Genomic DNA, 22,414 nt, shown 5'->3' on the forward strand with positions numbered 1-22,414 from the left:
TTTATCAGCTAATAAAGAGAAAGTAAAACCTGGAATTTACTGATTGTTTCATCCAGCCCATTCATTTTTACCAAGGCACACTATACGCAGAGCCTAGGATTAAACACCCATATCTCCTGATCCTCTCGGTCCACTGCTGTGTTTACTTTCCACATTGTCCTCTTAAAAGCCTGAAGTCTGGAACCAGACCCCGCTGCATGCGAGCTGCATGACCTTGGGCAAGTTTCTTAATCTTTCCATGCTTCAGCTGCCTCATCTGTAAAAGGCGAGAATAGTAATAACAGTATCTTCCTGGTATGGTTGTTATTGGGATTAAAATGCACTTCAAAGAGGGTTTGGTACATAGAAGATGTTAAATAAATGGTAGGCATAAAATCAATGATTATTATTACCTCCAGTTTCTGCATCACAGAGAATCATTTTTAAGTGGGAAAGCCTGCATGGGAGGCATCTGCATTGCAACACTCGCTTGGTTCTGGGTGCCACATTAAGTCTGAGATAAGAAAACACTTTCGCATAAAGAAAGGCCTCCAACAACTTCCCAGCTGGCGCTGGAGGCTGGAGGAGCTCTCTGACACAGGTGGAGTTCAAAGGGAGGTGACGCCACCCACCACCAATGCTGAAAGCAGATCCTGTGTGGAGTGGAGGCAGGGCCTAGATGACCTTTAGGGCTCCTGGTAATGCTAAAAGGTCTATGATTTTGGTACCTTAGAGACTAGTAGCTTCGGAAGCAGTCACTTTGCTTAGCTTAGTGACCGGCTTTATGGTCACCTTGGAAGTGAAGAGCATAGTCCTGTCTGAACTTTGCTCCAGTTCTGTGTAAGAGGACAAGCTCTGGTGTCACAGCTAAGGCTTCCAAATACTCAAGTTGGAGGGGACTTTGAATTTATTTGTGAACAGACAGTTGCACACTTGAAAATGCCAACACATAAGGGAACATACTCAGCTTTGTTAACTGACAAGATTGAGCTCATTACAAACTCTCCAGCCAGGGGATATTTCATTCTTAAAAGAGGAGTAGAAATCTTGCGTGTTTGGGGGGCTGGGGAGGGGAGAAGAATATATCAGTCAGCATTGTTTCCTCCGGCGCTCCCAAACATAGGCTAACTGTGAAGAACCAGGACGCTCACCGAGTCCTGGCAGCGCTGCAAGGTGGGGCGGGGGCGGGCGCGGTTCTCTCGCTGGTGACTGCAGATTTCCTCTGCGGGGCACTTCCTAGGGCCTTTGATCTTTTCCCAGGAACTGGCGAGGGCCGCGTTTGCCTCTAAGTTTATTCCCTCTTGGTTTATTTATTGTATCTGTTTTCTCTTCTCGCTGGTTTGGAGGTCAGAATGCCAGTATGTAACGGGACGTGGGTCCCAAGGTTTCCCCTCTCCGGTCACTACCGCAAAATCTGGCAAAAGGTACATTTTACTGAGTTCTGGGGCAGCAAATTCAGCGGAAGAGAAAGAGTCTTTCTCCTCTCAGGGAGACAACCCAGGAAGCCCGATCCCGGGATCAGAGGCCAGGACCCCGCCCTGGCCCCCTGCCCCAGCCCCATCTGGGCGCCGCCGGGTGCTCTTCTCAGTACGCCAGAGGACTCGAGCTCGCGTCCCTCCCTGAGAAGCCAGGCTTAACTTGGAGTTTCATCTCCTCCCCAGGAGGGTCTCAAGTTGCCTTCGTCTGCCGGTAAGGGCTCCCACTCCCCCGCTCCGGGCCCTAATCTCCACCTGGCGTCCGCGTCTGAGCCGCCGGGCCTCAGCTCTCCATCTGCGCGCCTTAAATCCCATTTATCTTCTTAGCGCCTCAGACCCGGCCGGCCCCGCCCCTCTTCCTCTCACCCCCCCACCCCACTTGCAAATCACAGACCCTAGTCTACCCCTCGCTCTTCCAAGTGCGCTGGACAAACTATAGCAACCTTTGAGGTGTTAAAAAAAAGTCGCCAGGCTGGGTGGAGGCGACCTAGAGGGGCGCGGCAGGAGGAGGGCCCAGGTGGAGTGGGAGGCGTCCCAAGATTTCAGGGTGAGGACCGCGGAGGGTCCTCGACCCGCAGTCGCCTAACTCCTGCCTTGCGTCTCCAGTGCTTGAAGTCGGTCCCTCCCAGGCCCCCAATCTAGGTCACCAGCGGGGAAGGGCTGCGCTGGGGGTCGCTAGAGAGGGTGAGGGGCGGTCTGTCTGCTTCCGAGGTGGGCAAGGAGTGAACGTTTCAGGGCCTGCCCCTCTCAATTCCACTCGATTGTAATTTCATCCCCGGGCCGGTCGAGCCTCCCTCCCTCCCGCGGCCAGCCCTTCCCTCCCGGTCGGCCTCCTTCGTCGCCCCCGCCCCCGCGAAAAGCCCTGCAGCTTGCAGCAGGCTTCACTCCCGCACGCCGATCTCCCGGCTGCAGTCCTGCCTCCTGTAACTGCCCGGTGGTTCCGGGCCCAGACCCCGAAACCCCCCACCTCCTCGCGCTGGCCCGGGGATCCGCGGGAGTTGCGTCCCCAACGCGCCCCCGGAGACGCCCTTTCCCTTTGCGCCCGGGACTTGGTGAAACTTTGCAGGCGCCGGCGGCAAAATGGATTTAATCCTAGGCGTCTTGCTCCGGCTCCTGCTCCTGGCTTCCAGCCTCGGACCCGGCGCTGTGTCGCTCCGAGCGGCCCTCCGAAAACCAGGTAATGCGCTCCTCAGCCTGGAGCCACCACGCCCCGAGCGCCCCTGCTGGGCTCCCGGGCGAGGACCTAGAGCCTGCAGCGCACCGCCTCCTTCTTCCCGACCAGCGTCGGCTTAACTCGCTTCAGCTCTGCCAGGAGCTGAGAAAAGACGCGAACCTCGCCCTCCCCCGCGCCCGGGCAGCTCTAGGGATATTTATTTGTTAAAAGAATGATCAGTTTTCCAGACACAGTAGAGGTGGTGGTCCCCGTGTTTGACCGCAGAGAGCTGAGAGTTGGGACAGCGATCCTGCTGTCTCAATTACACAGGATGGCAACCGTGCAGAGGAGTCAAACCAGCCCCTCCTGCGTCTCCAAACATCTTACTGAATTCATAGTGTCCAGAGCTCAGCCATTTCCTGTTAAGTGTCTTAAGGGCTGCCTGGAGCCCCCTCTGCCCATCTCCGGTCCTGCCCACGCACCGTGCAGGGATGTGGACTCTGCTCTTAGCATCCACTTCCACTCTGGGGCCGTTTGTTCAGAAAGAAGCACCCAGTGGGTTAATTTTACCGTGTTTTGAACTTCTGTCTTTGCTCTGCTATTTAAACAAAGATATGTGTGTTGCAGCTTGTTATAAGGGATTGAGGATTGGGGGAGAACTTGAAACCATAATAACGTGTATTTCCTCTAGCTGCATATAGGTAAAAAGTCTTCGTTTATTTTGGTCTACTTTGATTTGGCCTATGTTGTGAGATTATTCAAAGTAGAACATTCTGAACAATGAAGTTCTAAACACTGTTTCCCAAATAACGATTTTTATTATTTTCTGCTGGGACCATATTTAGAATTCTGAAAAATCTGTTTTGTCTTAGCTTACTTTGTAAGGGAGGTTGTCTTATGGGATTAATTATATCTTATGAACAATGGAAAACAATGTAACTTTTATTTAAATGCAGTCTGCAAAACCTCACAGAAAGTGCAGTTTGTCTTCACAAACATTTCTGTAAGAAAGAGACAAAGCTAGGAAAATTTATCAGAGGGCAAAGAAAATCGTCTTAGCGGGATCCCATGTGGATGCTTAAATCTTTTCGCATTGGAACTCTCTATCTGGAAATATGACTTGTTGCATTTCGGCTCTGGAAACGCCCTCAGTCTTTGCGCTGTATCTCTTATTACCAGCACTTGTTACCTGCCTTGAAATCTAAGGTCGTTATCATAATCTACACCATATTTAACTTATGAGCCATTCCATTGATGAGCTCTTCAATTCATTTTGGAGATAATAGCTTCAGTCCAAAGTAATATCACATTAAACTGTTTCTCTTCCTGCATGCACACATACACACACCTTCAAGGATTTCAGTGAAGGGCTTCTTTCTAACTTTCCTCCTTAAGATAACCACATCACGATCAATTGCATTTTGCAGATTTATTCACATGAAATAACCCATTAATTGTCACAATTTTTAAACAAAGCGTAGTTATATCTATAGTTTTAAAGCATGAACATTGTATGCAATGCTTTTTTAAGGATATATTTTAATCCATTTAAGGGGAATTTTTAAGAAGTATTTTATAAAAACCTGTAGTATAATACTACTCATATGGGTCACCATATTTTCTTTCTTAGTTTTTGTAGTTCTTCTCCTAAAAAGATTTGCTACCTGGTTCATTCAGGGTCTCATTCTGATATTCATATCAGGTATATGCCATGCTGACCTCTTTGGTTTCATTTGAAGCATAGATAGGGTTTTGATAGTGGAAACACCACCTCTTAAATACTTTGGCATATTAATTACATAAAATTTGAGATAGAAGTGTTTAGGTTCAACCTAGAAGAGTTTTATTTTTATTACTTTATACTTTTATCCAGACACTGGCTTTCAGGTTGGAAAACTTCTCAGATTAAAATGACGGCTACTTCATAAACTTCAGGGGAAATTTCCCTCCTGGGCTCATTTACATCCCTTGGAAAGCCTAGTTTTTGATCCGGAAAATTGGTCCAGATTAAAAAACTGAATGTGCCCTGCTTGGCTCTGATGTGAGCAGCAACCAGCTAATTTATAATTTTCCCCAGACACTAGCAAATCCTGCTAGTATCCATATGGGAGTTTCTTCGTACCTTGTTTCCTCAACAGAAATTGGTTCATATATAGTACTTTGAAGGTATCGTGACCACTGTGCAGGCATACTGGAGCGCTTCTGTTTTATTTGGATGACCCTCCCTGTCTTCTCATACTCCTAAGTCTACTTTTGATAAGTACAACATTGTTGGAGAAGTCTTGGATTCAAAATCAACCTGCAAATTCCCCATCCCCACCTACCTCTGGTGAGAAAAAAACGAGTAGCAGCTTCAAGTCTGAGTCTAGTTTGGGTTCAACACAAGCAACCTTTCTCTTCACCCCAAGATAGCTCCTCTTTTGACACTGAACATTAATAAAGAAACCTCTGCATTTGCCAAGACTTACAAGAAATGACAGTTTTCAAATTAAGTTAAATTAAATCGTAATAACGAACACTAAGTGCTTGCTACACTGTTCTAAGAACTGGATGCATAGTGATTTATTTAATCAACCCAATAGCCCTGGGAGATGGGGACTATTATTATCCCTTTCTTTCTGAAGGAGAAATTGTGGTTTAGAGAGGTTAAATATCTCACCCAAGGTCACACAACTAGTAAGTGGTGGAATGGAAATTTAAGCTCCGATATTCAGGACCAGAAACTGAGTCCAGAACACCGTGTTTGCAGAGGTGTGTAGCATGTCTTGTAGGGTGTCTTCCTGGAGGTTGAAGAGTGGAGCTCCGGTGGGTCAGATACTGGAGGCTAGGTGGAGGCTGCTGTTTTGTGTGGGGATCCTGTGTTGCTCTTAAACATTTGTAAATGGGATATGCTCATGGCTCCTAACACAACAGAGTGCGTATGATACTGAAAAAGTTTTGGAAGCTACTATCTACTGGCCTCATTTATACGAATCACAGCGTGTGGCCTTATGGTGTGATGATGAACCACTTGCTTCTCTTGTTGAACTCCTGAGGATTAAGGCTTGTGAGGGCCAGAGGGCCCACTAGAGTACCTGAAGGTAGAAAAAGGGGTCACCGAAGAATGGAAGGGTTTAGGGCCCTGTCCTTTCCCCAGACCTTCACGGTGTGGAAACACAATGTGTTGGATAGCCTTCATTCCTTTTCAGACTACAAGTTAGAATCATAGGCCTAGAAGGAAGTGAAAAATCCTCATTTTGCAGTGAGGTTGAGGGTGACTCAGTGACTTGCTCCAGTTAACATCAGAAGCTGAACTGGAACTAGCACCTAGACCTCCCACCCTCCTGAGTGGTCTCTAGCCTAGTGCTTGTCCCATCACCTGAGTCTCACCAGAAAGTGCAGGAGGACTGCCATTCTTCTGTGGTGGGGCAGGAAGAAGGGAGGGGGAAATCCAGACAACTGCGGGAACCAGCATGCAACAAGTCACTTCATTCCCGCAGGCATAATGCTAACTCTTGTCCTTATTATCATTTTAAAGTCAGATTTATTGAGGTATAATTTATATACAATAAATTTCATCAAGTCTACAGTTTGATGAGCCCTAACAAACATACACAGCAATGTAATCACCACCAGAATAGAAATATATAGAACATTTCCATCATCCTTACATATTCCCTTGTGTCCCTTTGTAGAAAAATGACTCCTTCCCAGCGCCTGGTAACCACTGATCTAACTTTTATCCCTGCAGTTTTGCTTCTTCCAGAATGTCATATTTTGCGTCCGGAAGACGCATCCATGTTTTTGCATATATTGGAAGTTTGTTCCTTTCTTATTGTTGAGTAGTGGTGCGTTGTATGGACCATGGAATTCCAGTTTGTTTAACCATTTGCTAGTTAGTGGACTTTTAAGTTGTTTTCAGTTTTAGGCTATTATGAATAAAGTTCCTAGACACGTGCACATATAAGTCTTTGGAAGATATATGTTTCCATTTCTCTTGGTAAACAGAAGGAGTGGGATCACTGCATCACATGGCAGGTGTATGTTGAACTAGATAAGAAATCACCAAACTGTTTTCCAAAGTGACTGTACCATCTTACATTCATACAATGTATGAATGTTCTAGCTGCTCCTAATCCTCTACAACACTTGGTAGAGTTGTTTTTTCAGGTTTTGTTTTAGCAATTCTATTATAAAAAGCATGTAATAGTATGTCATCACAGTTTTAATTTGCATTTCTCTAATGACTAATTATATTCAACATTTAAAAAATTATTTATCTGCCATATTTTCTTTGGTGAAATCTGTTTAAATCTTTGGCTGATTTTTAAAAATTGGGATGTTTGCCAGGCTTGGTGGCCCATGCCTGTAATCCCAGTACTTTGGAAGGCCAAGGTGGGCAGATCACTTGAAGCCAGGAGTTTGAGACCAGCCTGACCAACATGGCGAAACTCCAGCTCTACAAAAAATACAAAAATTAGCCGGGCTTGGTGGTGCATGCCTGTAGTCCCAGCTACTTGGGAGACTGAGGCACGAGAATCGCTTTACCCTCGGAGACGGAGATTACCGTGCGCCAAGATTGTGCCACTGCACTTCAGCCTGGGTGACAAAGGAAGACTGTCTCAAAAAAAAGAAAGAAAAAAAAATTGGGATGTTTATTTTCTTATGATTAGTTTTGAGTGTTTTTTTGTATATTCTGGATGCAAGTCCTTTATGAGATCTGTGTTTTGTGAATCTCAGCTTCTAGTATGTGGCTTGTCTTTTTATTTTCTTAATGGTGTCTTTCAAAATGCAGAAGATTTACATTTTGATAAGGTCTAATTTATCGGTTTTTTAAATCACTCATGCTGTTTTTTTGAAAGCTTAACCCGTGGCTGCAAAGATGTTTCCCTATGTTTTATTGCAGAAGTTTTTTAGGTTTTACGTTTAGGTCTAAAATTCATTTTGAGTTAATTTTATATGAGGTGTGAGATAAAAGTCGAGGTTTATTTGCTTTTGTATGGATATCTTGGCTTTATTTTCTAAGCACTCTTATGCTTGGTGGTGGGAGGTGGTACGTCAGAGGCAAAGAGATCTCCAGCATGGAAGACTTGCTGTAGCTCTCAAGCCACAGTGGCTGGCGCCATTAAGACATCCTCATTTCTATGCAGTAGATAGGGTATAGATCTTTTGTCTCTCTACAAGGTTCTGTCAGTGAAGTCAGACTTAGGGCTGACTGCCATGGCATGTCTGGGAAGGGTTCCTGGGGTTAAAGACCGGTGCTCCCAGGCCTAGAGCCTGGGGCTGCTCTTTGTTTATTTAGACAAGTCTCCTGACATTTATTAACTCTCTGGCACTAGAGGGGCTGGAGAACTGCACCGGTCCTGCCTTTTCTCCTGCCTGTCCAGTTTGCCTGAGGTCCCAGGGTCAGTGGGAGAAGGTCAAATCAGCGTTCAGAGTTCAAGATTTTCCCTGGAGGATCTGGGCGTCCACAATCATCCTTAGCAAGATGCAGTTCTCTCATCTTTTTCTTTCCACTTTCTCAACATTTCTCTAGTGGTATAATCAAACTAGAATAAAGATGTAAGGAAAGTCAGGAAGCAAAAAGAAAAGGCTGGAAGAGAAGAGTTAGCTTATGGGCAATACACCTTGTTGGTTGCTGGTAGAGATACATGCACCTCTAGTGGCATTCTGCTGCTGCTAGTGTGAGACTGAATGGCTAACGGTCAGTGGCCAGGGATCAGGGGTCACCCTGGTCTACTTCCCCAATGCCACCTTGATCCACCTGGAATTCACAAGAGACTGGTTACTTCCTCGCTTATAGCTTTCATCTAAGCCCTCTTCCCAAAGCATGGCATTTGGGGGAGATTCTGTCATCCGTGTGTTCCTTCCTATCCCCTTTCCAGTCCACTGTACTCCATATTGCAGTGCTGATTCAGGCTGTCTCATTTCTCCAGGAACTCTCTAGCTCACAAAAGCTATGGGGCACTAGAAGCTAGGTGCTAGGGACGTAGCACACGCATCCCCAGCACCCAACTCCTAGCGCCCCAAGCAGTTCAGGTAGACAGACATGTTTTCCTCTGATTCTTCACTCCGTCAGCCTGCCTCCCCTCCTATTGGTTTCAACATCGTGTTTAATCCTCATAAGGAAACACCTCTCTCTCTGACTCCATCTCTCATTGTTTGTCTCACTCTTTCTTTTCATTAATTCTCTGTGAGGTAAAGAGACAGAGAAGTCAAGGTCAGGAGTAAGTGTAGTTTAATGTGAGGCAAGACTTGTTTTTCTGAATTCCTTCTCAAGGAAGAGTGGCTTGGCCAGAAAGGAGCTGAGTGGTGCTTTTTGTTTTTCTTACCCAGAGCTGAGGGCTTTAATAACCTTAGCATTCTTTGGGGAATAGTTGTCCATCTGTTCACGGCTTACTACAGCCCAAAAGTAGTCTAGTAATTTTGGCTAGATTTCTGGAAGACTGGGACTCAGCATCTGAGGCTGAGGTGGGACCCCAGCTTGACCAGAGCTATCCTGTGGCTACCTTGTGTTCTCATGCCTCACACCCTGGCAAGCCGGACTGTAGTGTTTCCCAGCTGACTGAATGATGTGATGTCTTGATTGCAGCAGAAAATCTTTTGAGTTGCTAAAGGCCCGTGTGCCTTGCCTTTGTTTTTACATGTCAAGCTGCACATCTTAGAGATGCACCTGCTATTTCAGGTATCGTAAAAGGGAAAAGGTGAGGAGATATGGCAGCTTTTAGAGGAAATTCCCCCAAACCATCTTTGATTGTGGACCTCCCCTTCAAGGAAGGACGCCAGGATGTAACTTCAGCCTCCTGAAATGAGCGGGGGTACTTTTGCTTCCTTGCAGAACTCCTCATGGGTTCTCATGTAGAGTGGCTTAGGTGAGTCAAACAAAATTTCTGCCAGCAGAGGGCGCACGTTCCAGAGCTGGCTCTGCGCGGATCTCCGCCCTTAGCAGTAATTCCTGCAGTAAGTGGATGTGAATTTTTAGAGTGCAAGGCCAGGCACCCGCCTTTTTAAACAAGAACCTCAGATGACTTGATGCACACTTTGAGACATGCCAAAAGAGAGTTTGCACTCCCTTACTGCCTTCCTCTCCTTGGTACCTCGAACCAGGTATTCTGTATTATGCTGATCGTCTCCACTTCCTACCACCACGCCCAGCTGTAACTCCTGACGACCACACGTTGCTCTGGGCATCTCTAACCAGAACAACCCTGCCCTTAGACTCTAAGTTGACTGGTCAAAGAGGGAAACCTTGCAATGGCGTTAACAAAAAAGCCGCGCTGTTCTCTATATAACCAACGTTTTCCCCCCTTACCTCCCATCACCCCCAATCCCAAGCTTGTTCTTTCAGCCTTCAAGGCTGGTTTCTCTTGGTGGAGCATGAAGGCTTGCGTGAGAGCACATATTCTGATATTACACACATTTGGGTTCAAGTTCTGACACTTTACAGCTACATGGTGACAGCGGGTCAGTTATATATGCTCCATAATCCTCAGTTTACTCATCTGTAAAAATAGCATAAAGAAAGACCCTACCATATAGTGTTCCAGGGAAGATCCAATACGGTAATGTACCAGGGCATTAAAAAGGATTAGAAGACTGACATTTGAAGGCAATGTTTAAGAAATTGGGATTGTTTAATCTGGACAAAGAAGAAAAACCTGAAAGAATTTCTAATTTCCAGGCATCAGAAGTAATAAACACAGACATTTATGATTTTATGTACTTTTATTCTTTTCCATATGTATTAAGGTATGGCTACACGTGATGTAATTTGTATTGAATTGTAACATTTTTCAGACAAATGAATTAACAAATTAGAAAGACTCTCTGGTCAACCACATGCCTTGATTTTTGGTTTGGAAAATAAGGATGATTTTTGCCTGGTAATTGTCTTGGGGGAGGTTTTGCAGGATATGGTAGGGCAGCAGCTGTTCCTAAACAGAATTATCCAAACTGATATGTTACTGGGAGTCAGTGGAAGTCTCCGTAAAGCCAGAGAGCTAAGAAATGGTCCAGGTTTTGCTCACTGATAAGTTGGTTGGAGTAATTCAGGAAGCACTACTAGGGACATGGAAACATAGACCAGGCTCACTTAGTCCATTTCCTATTGATGTTTCCTTAGCTGGAAAAAGCCCCCACTTATCCAAAGCAGACTAGTGCTTTGAAAGAGCTGAAGTGCTACCTAAGGACAGAAGATGATCTAACAATAGTCATAGTAATTATTATTACTTTCACCAGCCAGACCAAGCAAGGATATACATCCCAGTGCTTTGATCTCATTTCCAGTATCCCCCATCTCTATTCCCCTAAAGACACTTGACAATTCTTTCTTGTCTGACTCTGCAAGTCCTGAGCAATTTAAATTTTAACACTTGTGTTTGCTGACAGGGCAACAAAATCCCGAATCAGATTTAATGCAATGTTAATGCTATTTATTTTTCTTGGTGCAATAAGTTTATATTAGCCATTTAGTGACTTACATTGTGCAAAAGGAGTTGTATCAGCAGGCACTTTTCTGTAACATCTGGGCACTTGGAAACATAATACTTAAATACAACCTGAGTTTAAAGACTTCCACGGACAGATGGCCAATTTTATTGATCTAATCTTTCAGTTAGGAATAGATCCCATGATCCTTTGCTTGTACTTCTTGGAGTGAGCAGAGAAGTAAATAAAATGGGTGATGGCTGTGAATTAGGCACCTGTTATATTGTCTGTGATTTATTTTTAAAATACTTCAATATAAACAGTGACTGTATGAATTACTTTAATCTCTGCCCTAGGGGATCTTAGTTAACACTTGAAGTAATCCAGGCTAGAAGGTACCACTCTGGCATAAGAATTTACATCTATTTTCATCTCTTGGTGATTGTGCCATGCCAGTGGTTAAATATTTGGAACTTCACCTCTGTCTTAGGCAGGAATTCAGACTGGTTAGTGATTATTTGAAGAACTTTATTATGACGTTCAAAGTGGCAGCAAAAAGACTTAAAATGATGTTATCAGATAGTTACACTAGAGGGTTTGTTAATTGGCATAAATTATGTTAGATGCAATGTTTTTATTGGTGAAATATGTGATTAACTAGAAAGATTATTCATGTCCCTCTATTTTTACATGGACAAAGAGTAAGAATCCAGCAACTCCAGAAATCAAGCTACTTTGGAGCGGCTGAATACAGCTAGAGTTCCATTCATTTCTGCATTTCCCTTACACAATAGTAGTCATTTGCCTGGCCCTACCCAGCAAGATGGTTTGCTGATTTTGCCATTAGAATATTGATGTATCTCTCTCAGCAGATACAAGCAGGTGCTTGTATTAATTAGGGTAATTAGCATTACCTATTGTAACAAATCCAAATCTTGGTGGCTTGACACAAAATTTATTTTTTGGACTTAGTCTATAGTCCAAAGTGGATGTTTCTTTCTAGGCAGCCCACCTCAGCTGTCTTCCTCTAAAGGGTGACTTGAAGACTCGAGTCATTCTGTCTTTAATATCACCATCTTATAACACCACCATCTTTAAAATGGACCTCCAGGGTGGGAGGTAAAGAAAAAGAAGTCTTGTTAGAGATTTTCTGTGCCAAATCAGAATGTGGTCATGTTGCCCCAACCCAACTGTAAGGTTTCTGGGAAATGTGATTCAGTAATGTGCACAGGAAGAAAAAGAACCACATGTGGTAGATTGTCTCTGATGCAGTGCTTTGGAGTTCCTGAAAGGACAAAGAGGAGACATCACCAAATTTACAGCAGCAGGTTGTATGATAATTTTTGTGGCTTCTTGCCCATGGATATTTGTATATGTGGCAGAATTTGACTTGGAATTTGCTTTCGTTGTAGTGTACAACCTGGTTCAAAAGCAAATAGTTACCATCTATTTTTACTTGCTGGAGGCCACCACAATTTTAAAAAGGAATCTAAAAACCAAGCCGTCAAATTGATTTAGGCCAGTTTGCAGTAAGGTTCAAAAATATGTATATGGGTAAGTGCATATGTGCTATATGTTACTATATGTTTCCCACATTTTACAAAGGTAAAATTAATCCCTTTAAAAAAAAAGTTGGCCAGGCTCAGTGTCTCATGCCTGTAATCCTAGCACTTTGGGAGGCTGAAGTGGTGGGTGGATTGCTTGAGCCTAGGGGTTTGAGACCAGCCTGGGCCACATGGCGAAACCCCATCTCTACTAAAATACGAAAAATTAGCCAGTCGTGGTGATGTGCACACTTATAGTCCCAGCTACTCAGGAGGCTGAGGTGGGAGGATCACCTGAGCTCAGGAAGTCGAGGCTGCAGTGAAACATGATCCTGCCGCTGCACTCCAGACTGGGTGATGGGAGCAAGACCCTGTCTCAACAGCAACAACAACAAAAACAGCCAAAAAGTCACTACCCAGTGGATTAAATAGAGTGAGTTTCTAAGGCATATCAACTAGAACTCTAGTCCCTCCCACCCCTAGTTTACTAGAAACTCCTTCTGTTTGTGTCCCATAACAAAAAGGACTGGACTATTCATGGTAGAATATTCAGTGAGAGTTTCTTCTTAAATTATAAAAAAATCTTTTTTTTAGACACCACAGCCTTCTTTGATGAAGATGAAGATGGTATAGGCTGATCTCAACAAAAACAAATTGATACAGTTGGTTGAACCACTGTGCACTTTTCAAAGCACTTCTAAAAATGATCTCATTTGATCTTTGCAATCCTTGCCCTACCAGGAAGTCAGGGCAGATGACTTAACAAAAAGGAAACAGGAGAGCCAGGACATGAACCTAGGTCATCCAGTCCTCTAGCCCTTGTTGCTTCCCATCAACCCAGAGGTGTTTCTGCAGCTAATGGATGAGAGTGTGATTATTGCTATGTGCTTGAGTCTAGCTCTGTAGCCAGGAGGGACCTCATCAAGAAGACACGCTCCTCATCCAGGCTTCACGTAGAAAGACTCCATGTGTGTCGTGGGACACTCTGTAGAGTGACCTGGGACAGCTTTCAGTCATGCTCCTCACTGGTTGGTATGTGGGGAAAGTGGCTTATTTTACAAAATGCTGGATGACTGCAGGTCTGTTTGCAACTGAGAAGCAGCTGTAGCAGCTGGAGGATATCCCCAAAATCTTTTCAGATGTCTTCTATGGAAAACTCTCTTGGGATCTCAAGGACCACCGAGATGACACAGCTTGGCTCTGAAGCTTTCCATCCCTCCACAATTTAGCCATCCTCCTTAGTAGCAAATGATATTTGTTAGACCTTCAGTGTGTCATATTTCAAGGTTTATCATTCCAGTCTCAAGGCTTCTGTTAGTTTCTCAAACATCTCTTTGATGTTCTGGGAATTCCTAATTGGTGTAGTTAAATAAACCATTAGTTTGAAAAAAAAAAAAAAAAAACAAGCATTCATTTGATAGTTGTTTTTAAGTAATTGACAAGCTTAGCCACAACCTATACCCGTAATACGCATCCCTTCACCTTGGAGGAACTATAGTAAGACTCCAGTCAGACAGACCTGGGTTTGAATTTTAGCTTTAAAATGTATTGCTGTCTGATTCCAGATAGAATAGTTTCTTTATGCCTTATATATTTCATCTGAAATTTAAGGTCCATAATATGTACTACAAAGGTTTTGTATGATAAATAAATGAGAAACTATGATGACAGAAGATATACCTGCGAAAGTACCTAAACATTTGGTACATAATGGGCACTCCAATGTTAGTGCATATTAATTAGATTCATTGCGGTTTATAGAGTTTATATAGTGGTAGAGATGTTAACTTTTCTATATTTATTGTAACCCCAAATATTGACAACATTGACATAAATGTATAATTGAGCTTAGGCATCCACGAAAGTGGAAATGAAAATAATTTCATTTCCTTAATTTCATACCATGAATTATTAGAGTTTATTTCCTCAGATGAAGACTTTTGGTGTTTATATTCCTCATAAAGTTACTGATATTGATGAAAGAGTTGGAGTCAGCTTTGAGTTTAATAAAAACACCTCACATTTGTTTTGGACTTTGTACAAAATCAAGAAGAAAGGATCAGGCCACAGTAGTAGTAATAGATTTTTCAGGCATCAGCTGCATGGTTCCCTACCCTGAAAGACATTATTTGCAGTTAGAATATCAACATTTCTTTAGCTACTTTTTTACTGTGATATTAAGAGAATAAATGTAAAAGATGCTATTTCTATGATGTGTTCTCCATCTTCATTTTGCTTCAACCATACTCTACCAGAATAATATTCCCAAAATGAAGTTCCGATCCTATCACTGTTGAATTTAATATTCTTTTCTGGCTTACTACTGCTTTCCAAACGCTAAAGCTGGGCCTCTGAAATCTGTCACAATATAGCCCCAACTCACTTTCCTGTCTTTTCACTGAACACATGCCTGCATTCCAACCAGGATAGACTATTTGCTAATCCAAAGACCTCCTCTTCACTTTCTCAATGCCAAATGTTGTCCACATGTTGGTCTGATCCCTTGGAATATCCTTCCCTTATCTCTACCCAAGGAAACACAAGCTTCAAAGCATGTCCCAGTTACCTCCAGTTCTATGAAGTCTTTGTAACATCCAGCCAGAAGCCATTCCTCTCTTCTCCCTTTCTACTTTATATTATCTGTATACCTGACTCATGTCTTCTGTTAGATATGTAACTTGGTCAAGAAAAGCACCATGGCTTCTCTACTGTTGTATCCTCTTCATTGCCTAATGGATTATCTTACATATGGTTGGCCCTTCACAGACAGTTATGGAATGGAAAACAGTGGCTTCATTTGGGGAAAATACATTTTCACATTGTGTGATTAATTTGATCCTACTCCCAGCTTCTGAGTTCATTTCATACAGAAAAAATGTCACTTCCATGTGCCAACATTTTTGCACAACATATGCAGACATTTGAAAACCCACATTTCGGTATGATTCAGAGAAGTGAATGCCCCAGAGAGTCACTCTGAAGCAATATATACTTTAAATCCCACCTACATGCTGCCAAAAGCTATTGGAATAGTGGGGTTTTAAGGAGACTCTGATTGAGTCTGTGCTGTGAAATATCTCATCTTCAATACCTAGAGAACAGGTAGAGCTTGAAGTAATGCATGGGGCCACCTCAGACTTGCTTTATCATGTCTTTGGAGGCTAAGAAGCAAAGGCAATACCGTTTACTCATACATTGAAAAGTAGTAGGTGGGGAGGGATTAAAATAGTCCAATGTTCAACAATTCTCCTTCCCCCATTTGTCTTTAAAACCAAAGGAGAGAGAGGCTTGTGTGGGAATGGCATGGGAGGCATGATTGAAAAGGCCAAGTTGCAGGAGAAGGGATAAAGCTAGTCCAATCTACCATAATGAGATCTGACTGTGAGGTCATAAGTAAAACAGTACTCCAGTTCTTCAACATTCTTCTTCAATTTTATTGTACTGACCCTGGCTTGCTTTATGAAGATCAATTCCGTATTCCTTTGAAAGCAAAGCAGCCAAAAGCTAGAGTGTTTGCAAAGGATTTTTCATTCTTTGTTTTTTAAGAACCAACATGCCTGATACAGATGAATGCTCCTGGTAAGTCCTATTGAAAACAACCAATTGACTGGCCGGGCGCGGTGGCTCAAGCCTGTAATCCCAGCACTTTGGGGGGCCGAGACGGGCGGATCACGAGGTCAGGAGATCGAGACCATCCTGGCTAACATGGTGAAACCCCGTCTCTACTAAAAAATACAAAAAACTAGCTGGGCGAGGTGGCAGGCGCCTGTAGTCCCAGCTACTCGGGAGGCTGAGGCAGGAGAAGGGCGTAAACCCGGGAGGCGGAGCTTGCAGTGAGCTGAGATCCGGCCACTGCATTCCAGCCCCGGCGACACTGCATTCCAGCCCCGGCGACAGAGCGAGACTCCGTCTCAAAAAAAAAAAAAAAGAAAAAAGAAAACAACCAATTGACTGGAACATTCATCAGTTGACATTTTGAGACGGGTGTGTGTGTGTGTGTGTGTGTGTCTGTGTCATGTATAACCTAAAATAAACCTAAAAAAAAACCTGTGTCGTGTATAACCTAAAAAAAACCTGCATTACAATAGCAATTAAAAATAAACTAAGTAATTTGTTTTGAATTGGTGAAGTATTAGTGATAGGTGTACCAACATCTGAAATTTACTTTGAAATACATTTAAAAAAATAAGATTTAGAAGAGGAGGATGGTGTAAGATGGTGGAATAGGACTCTCCAGCAATCATTCCCCTGCATAAACATCTATTTGAATAACTATCCACGCATGAAAATACTTCCCAAGAGCTAGAGAAACCAGGTTGGAGATCACTGTACCTAGTTATAGCCTAACAATAAGAAAAGACACATTGAAGAAGGTAGGAAGGACAGTTATACATTACCCATGTCACCGCTTCCCCAGCAATAGGCAGCACAGCATAGAGAGACATACCCATACACTTGAGAGAAAGAAAGAGAAATAAGCATAGGACTTTGCTTTGCACTCCAATACTAGGCCCACCACAGTAAAACCCAGCGCTGGAAAGTCCTACACAGCCTGATGTCAGGCTGATACCCACAGACATAGCCCCTAGACCTATCCCAACACCAGATGGGAACACATAGCCCCTGCAAGATGGACTCAGGTTCTGGTCTGCATCACTGCTGGCTAACTACAGAGGCTTTGGACTCCAAATAATCCCTAGTGACAGGAAGACCTCAGAAGCTGTGAGTTTTGGGCATGCCCCAGTGCTGTACTAGCTTCAGTGACCATGGGCTTTGGGTTACACCTCACCACTGCAGCAGTCTCAGCAGCCATGAGATTCTAGCCTTGTGCTGTGACAGCTTTAGCAGCCATGGGACTTCAGCTTGGCACTGTGCTAGCTGTGACAGACCTGGGCTTAGAGGGCCCCTTTGCACTGCAATGTGTGCAGTAGTCACAGTCTTGGGGACCACACCCTGACAACCTGCCCAAAATCTCTAGATAGGCTTACTATTGAAGGACATTCTTTGACAAAGCTAGACTGTGAACACTGGAATAAGTATCTGCTTCATCAATGTGTAGACACTGACACATGACCAAAATGATCAGGAACAATTAGGGAAACATGACATCATCAGATGAATAAAATAAGGTGCCAGTGACAAGCCCTGAAGAAATGGAGTGCTATGAACTTCCTGACAAAAAAACTCAAAGTAGGTGTTTTAAGGAAGTTCAATGAACTTCAATAAAATGCAGAGAAACAGTTAATGAAATGAAGAAAAGAATAAATGACCAGAATGAGAAATTTAATAGAGAAATATTTTAAAAAATCAAATATTGTAACTGAAAAATACAATGAACAAAATGAAAAATATATCAACAGCAAAGTTGATTAAACAGAAGAAACAATCTGTGAACTTGAAGATATTTGAAAATATACAGTGAGGATTAAAAAGAGAAAATGAAAAAGGAATGAAGAAAGCTTAAATGGTTTATGGGATAGCATCAAAAGAGCAAATGTTTGAGTCATTGGCATTCAAGAGGGAGTAGAAGAAAGACAAAGGGGTAGAAAGCTTATTTAAAGAAATAATAGCAGAAAACTTTTCAAACGTGGAGAAAGATATAAATATCAAATTACAGGAATGCCAAAGGTCCCTAATCAGATTAAATCCAAATAAGGCTATCTCAGGACATATTACAATCAAACTGTCAAAGATCAAAGACAAAGAGAGGATCCTGAAAGCAGCAAGAGAAAAGAAGCAAATAACATATAAGGGATTTCCAATATGCCTAGCAGCAGACTTCTCTGGAAAAAACTTACAGCCAAGAGAGGGTGGGATGATATATTCAGTTTTGAAGGACAAAAACTGCCAGCTGGGAATACTGTACCCAAGAAAGCTGTCCTTCAGAAATTAAGGATAGATAAAGACTTTCCCAGACAAACAAAAGCTGAGGAAATTTATCACCACCAGACCTGTCTTACAAGAAGTGCTAAAGGTAGTTCCTCAGGCTGAAAGAAAAGGGTACCAATGAGTAATACAAAAACATCTGAGAGTATGAAACTGAATGGTAAAAGTAAGTACACAGTCAAATTCAGAATACTCTAATACTGTAATGGTGGTATATAAATCACTTACATCCTTAGTATTAAGGTTAAAAGACAAACTGTTAATAGTAATAACTACAATCATTTGTTAAGGGATATGCAACATAAAAATGTAAATTGTGACATCAAATATTCAAAATATGGAGGGGGAATGGAGCTAAAGTGTAGAGGTTTTTTTTTTTTTTTTTTTTTTTCCCCAATGAAAGTTAAGTTATTAGCTTAAAATAACCTGTTATAACTGTAAGATGTTTTCTGTAAGGCTCGTGGTAACCACAGAGCAAAACCTATAATATACACACTAAAAGCAAAAGACAAGGAATCAAAAATACTACCAGGGAAAACTGCTTAACCAGAAAGAAATATGGTAAGAAAGAATGAAAAGATCTACTAGAAAACAATTTTAAAATAGTGGTAATAAGTGTGTACCTATCAATAATTACTTTCAATATAAATTGATCAAATTCGCCAATTAGAAGACATAGAGTGGCTTGAAAAAGAAGACCCATCTATACACTGCCTATAAGAGGCTCACTTCACCTATAAAGACAAATGTAGTCTGAAAGTGAATGGATGTAAAAAGATATTCTGTGGAAATGGAAACCAAAAGGAAACAGTAGTAACTATACTTATATCAGATAAAATAGACTTTAAGTCAAAAACTATAAAAAGAGACAAAAAAGATCAGTATATGATGATAAAAGAGTCAGTTCAGCAAGAGGACATAACAGTTGTAAATATGTGTATAACCAACATCAGAGTACATAAATATATAAAGCAAATATATATGAACTGAAGGGAGAGATAGATTACAATACAGCAATATGAATAGTAAGGGATATCGATCCCCCACTTTCATCAATGGGCAGACAGAAAATCAGCAAAGAAACACTGGATTTAAACTGCATTCGAGACCAACTGAACCTAACAAACACATACAGAATATTCTATCTAACAGTTGCAGAATACACACTTTTCTCAACTGCACATGGAACATTCTTCAGGATACATTATATATTAGGCCACAAACCAAGTCTTAACAAATTTAAGAGGATTGAAATTATATTAAGTATCTTTCAGACCACAATGGCATAAAACTAGACATCAATAACAGGAGGAACATTGGGAAAATCACAAATACATGGAAATTAAACAACTTACTCCTGAACAACCAATGGGTCAATTAAAAAATTAAAAGATAATTTATTAGTTCATTTTCTCGCTGCTGATAAAGACATACCTGAGACTGGGAAGAAAAAGATTTAAGGGACTTACAGTTCCACATGACTGGGGAAACCTCATAATCATGGGGGAAGGCAAGGAGGAGCAAGTCACGTATTACATGAATGGCGGCAGGCAAGAAGAGTTTGTGCAGGGAAACTCCCCTTTTTAAAACCATCAGATCTTATGAGACGTACTCACTATCATGAGAACAACATGGGAAAGACCTGTCCCCATGATTCAGTTATCTCCCACTGGGTCCCTCCCATAACACATGGGAATTACAGAAGCAAGAAGATGAGATTTGGGTAGGGATGAAGAGCCAAACCAATCAGATAAATTAAAAAATTTCTTGAGAAAAATGAAAATAGAATTACAACATATCAAAGCCTATGGGATAAAGCAAAAGCAATTCTAAGAGGGAATATTTTAGCAATAAATGCCTAATAAAAAAGGAAGAAAGATATCAATTAAATAACCTAACATTGTACCTCAAGGAACTAGAAGAACAAGAAAATAAACTAAACTCAAAATTAGTAGAAGAGAATAATAAAGACCAGATCAGAAATAAATGAAATATAAACCAGGAAAACAATAAAAAGATCAACAAAACAAAGAGTTGGTTTTTTAAAAAGAGAAATAGAATTGACAAACTTTTAGCTAGACTAAAAACAAAGAGAAGAGTAAATAAATAAAAATCAGGATGAAAAAGGATGTATTACCGTGATACCACAGAAACACAAAGATCACAAGAGACTCCTATAAATAATTATACACCGACAAATTGGATAATATAGAAGAAATGGATAAATGCTTGGACACATACAACCTATCAAGACTGAATTATAAAGAAATAGAAAATCTGAGCATACCAACAATGAGTAAAGAGATTGAATCAGTAATCAAAAGTCTCCCATCAAAGAAAAGCACAGGACCTGATGGTGTCACTAGTGAATTCTACCATACATTTAAAGAAGAACTAATACTTATTTTTCTCAAACTCCTCTAAAAGAATTTAAGAGGAGGGAATACTTCCAAACTCATTATCCAAGGCTAGCAGTACCCTGATACCAAAAATCAGATAAGGATATAACAAGAAAGAAAACTACAGGCCAATATACCCAGCAAACTTGAATATAGAAATCTTCAACAAAAAATTAACAAACCAAATTCAACAGTGTATTAAAAAATCATTCACCATGATCAAGTAGGATTCATCGCAGGGGTGCAAGGATGGTTCAACATATATAAATCGATAAATGTGATACCTCACATCAACAGAATGAAGGATGAACACTATATGATCATCTCAACAAATGCAGGAAAGGCATTTGATGAAGTTCAACATTCCTTCATGATAAAAAGTCTCAACAAATTAGGTATAGATGGAATGTACCTTAACATAATAGAGGCTGTATATGACAAACCCACAGCCAATATACTGAACATGAAAAAGTTGAAAGCTTTTTTTCTAAGATCTGGAATGAGATAAAGATGTCCATTTTCCCTACTCTTATTCAACATTGTACTAGAAGTTCTAGCCAGAGCAATTAGGCAAGATAAAGAAATAAAATGCTCTAAGTTGGAAAGAAGAAGTCAAACTGTCCCTCTTTGCAGATGACATGATCTTATGTATAGAGAAGACTGTAGATGCCACCAAAAAACTGTTAGAACTGATAAAAAAAAATCAGTAAAGTTGCTGGATACAAAATTAACATGCAAAATCAGTAGCATTTCTAGCAAACTCTCTGAAAAACAGTCAAGAAGACAATCTTGTGTATAATAGATACCAAAATTGAAATACTGAGGAATACATTTAAGCAAAGAGGTGACAGATCTCTACACTGAAAAACTATAAAATATTTATGAAAGAAATTGAAGAAGACACAAACAAATGGAAAGATATTCAATATGCACAGATTAGAAGAAAGAATGTTGTTAAAATGTCCATAGTACCCAAAGCAATCTACAGATTCACTACAATCCCTATCAAAATACCAATGACATTCTTCATAGAAATAGAAAAAAAATCCTAAAATTTGTATGGAACCACAAAAGGCCCCAAATAACCAAAGCAATCTTGAACAAAAAGAACAAAGCTGGAGGCATCACACTACCTGACTTCAAAATACACTAAAAAGCTATAGTAATGAAAACAGCCTGGTAGTGGCATAAAAACAGACACATAGACCAATGGAACAGAATAGAGAGTCCAAAAGTAAATCCACACATTTATAGCCAGCTGATTTTTGACACAAGTAGTAAGAACACTCTTTGAGAAAAGGATAGTGTATTCAATAAATATGCCAGGAAAATTGGACATCTACATGCAGAAGAATGAAATTAAACCCTTATCTCTCATGATATACAAAAATCAACTCAAACTGGATTAAAGACTTAAAGCTAAGACCAAAAACTATTAAATTACTAGAAGAAAACATAGGCAAAGAGCTCTATAGCATTGATCTGGTCAATGATTTTTTTTTTTTTTTTTCTGTCACCCAGGCTGGAGTGCACTGGCATGAATTCAGCTCACTGCAACCTCCACCTCCTGTT

General features: G+C 41.4%; 1 protein-coding gene across 3 annotated transcripts in view; it reads left to right on the forward strand.

The window, feature by feature from the left end:
- Positions 1-1,587: 1,587 nt before the first annotated feature.
- EGFLAM (EGF like, fibronectin type III and laminin G domains) overlaps positions 1,588-22,414 on the forward strand; it is a 201,040-nt gene continuing 180,213 nt past the window's right edge. Inside the window, exon 1 of one of the 3 annotated variants that reach the window (XM_030927902.1) lies at positions 1,588-1,668. Coding sequence is in view for 2 of the 3 variants with exons in the window: in XM_030927904.1 (XP_030783764.1) it covers positions 2,535-2,631 (97 nt within the window). In the remaining variant the exon portion in view is untranslated. Of the gene's footprint in view, positions 1,669-2,051; positions 2,632-22,414 lie in introns of those variants that run through there. The other 2 variants (XM_030927904.1, XM_030927901.1) reach the window with 2 other exon arrangements.

The sequence above is a fragment of the Rhinopithecus roxellana genome, chromosome 3 (assembly GCF_007565055.1).
Source record: "Rhinopithecus roxellana isolate Shanxi Qingling chromosome 3, ASM756505v1, whole genome shotgun sequence".
NCBI classification, from domain to species: Eukaryota; Metazoa; Chordata; class Mammalia; order Primates; family Cercopithecidae; genus Rhinopithecus; species Rhinopithecus roxellana.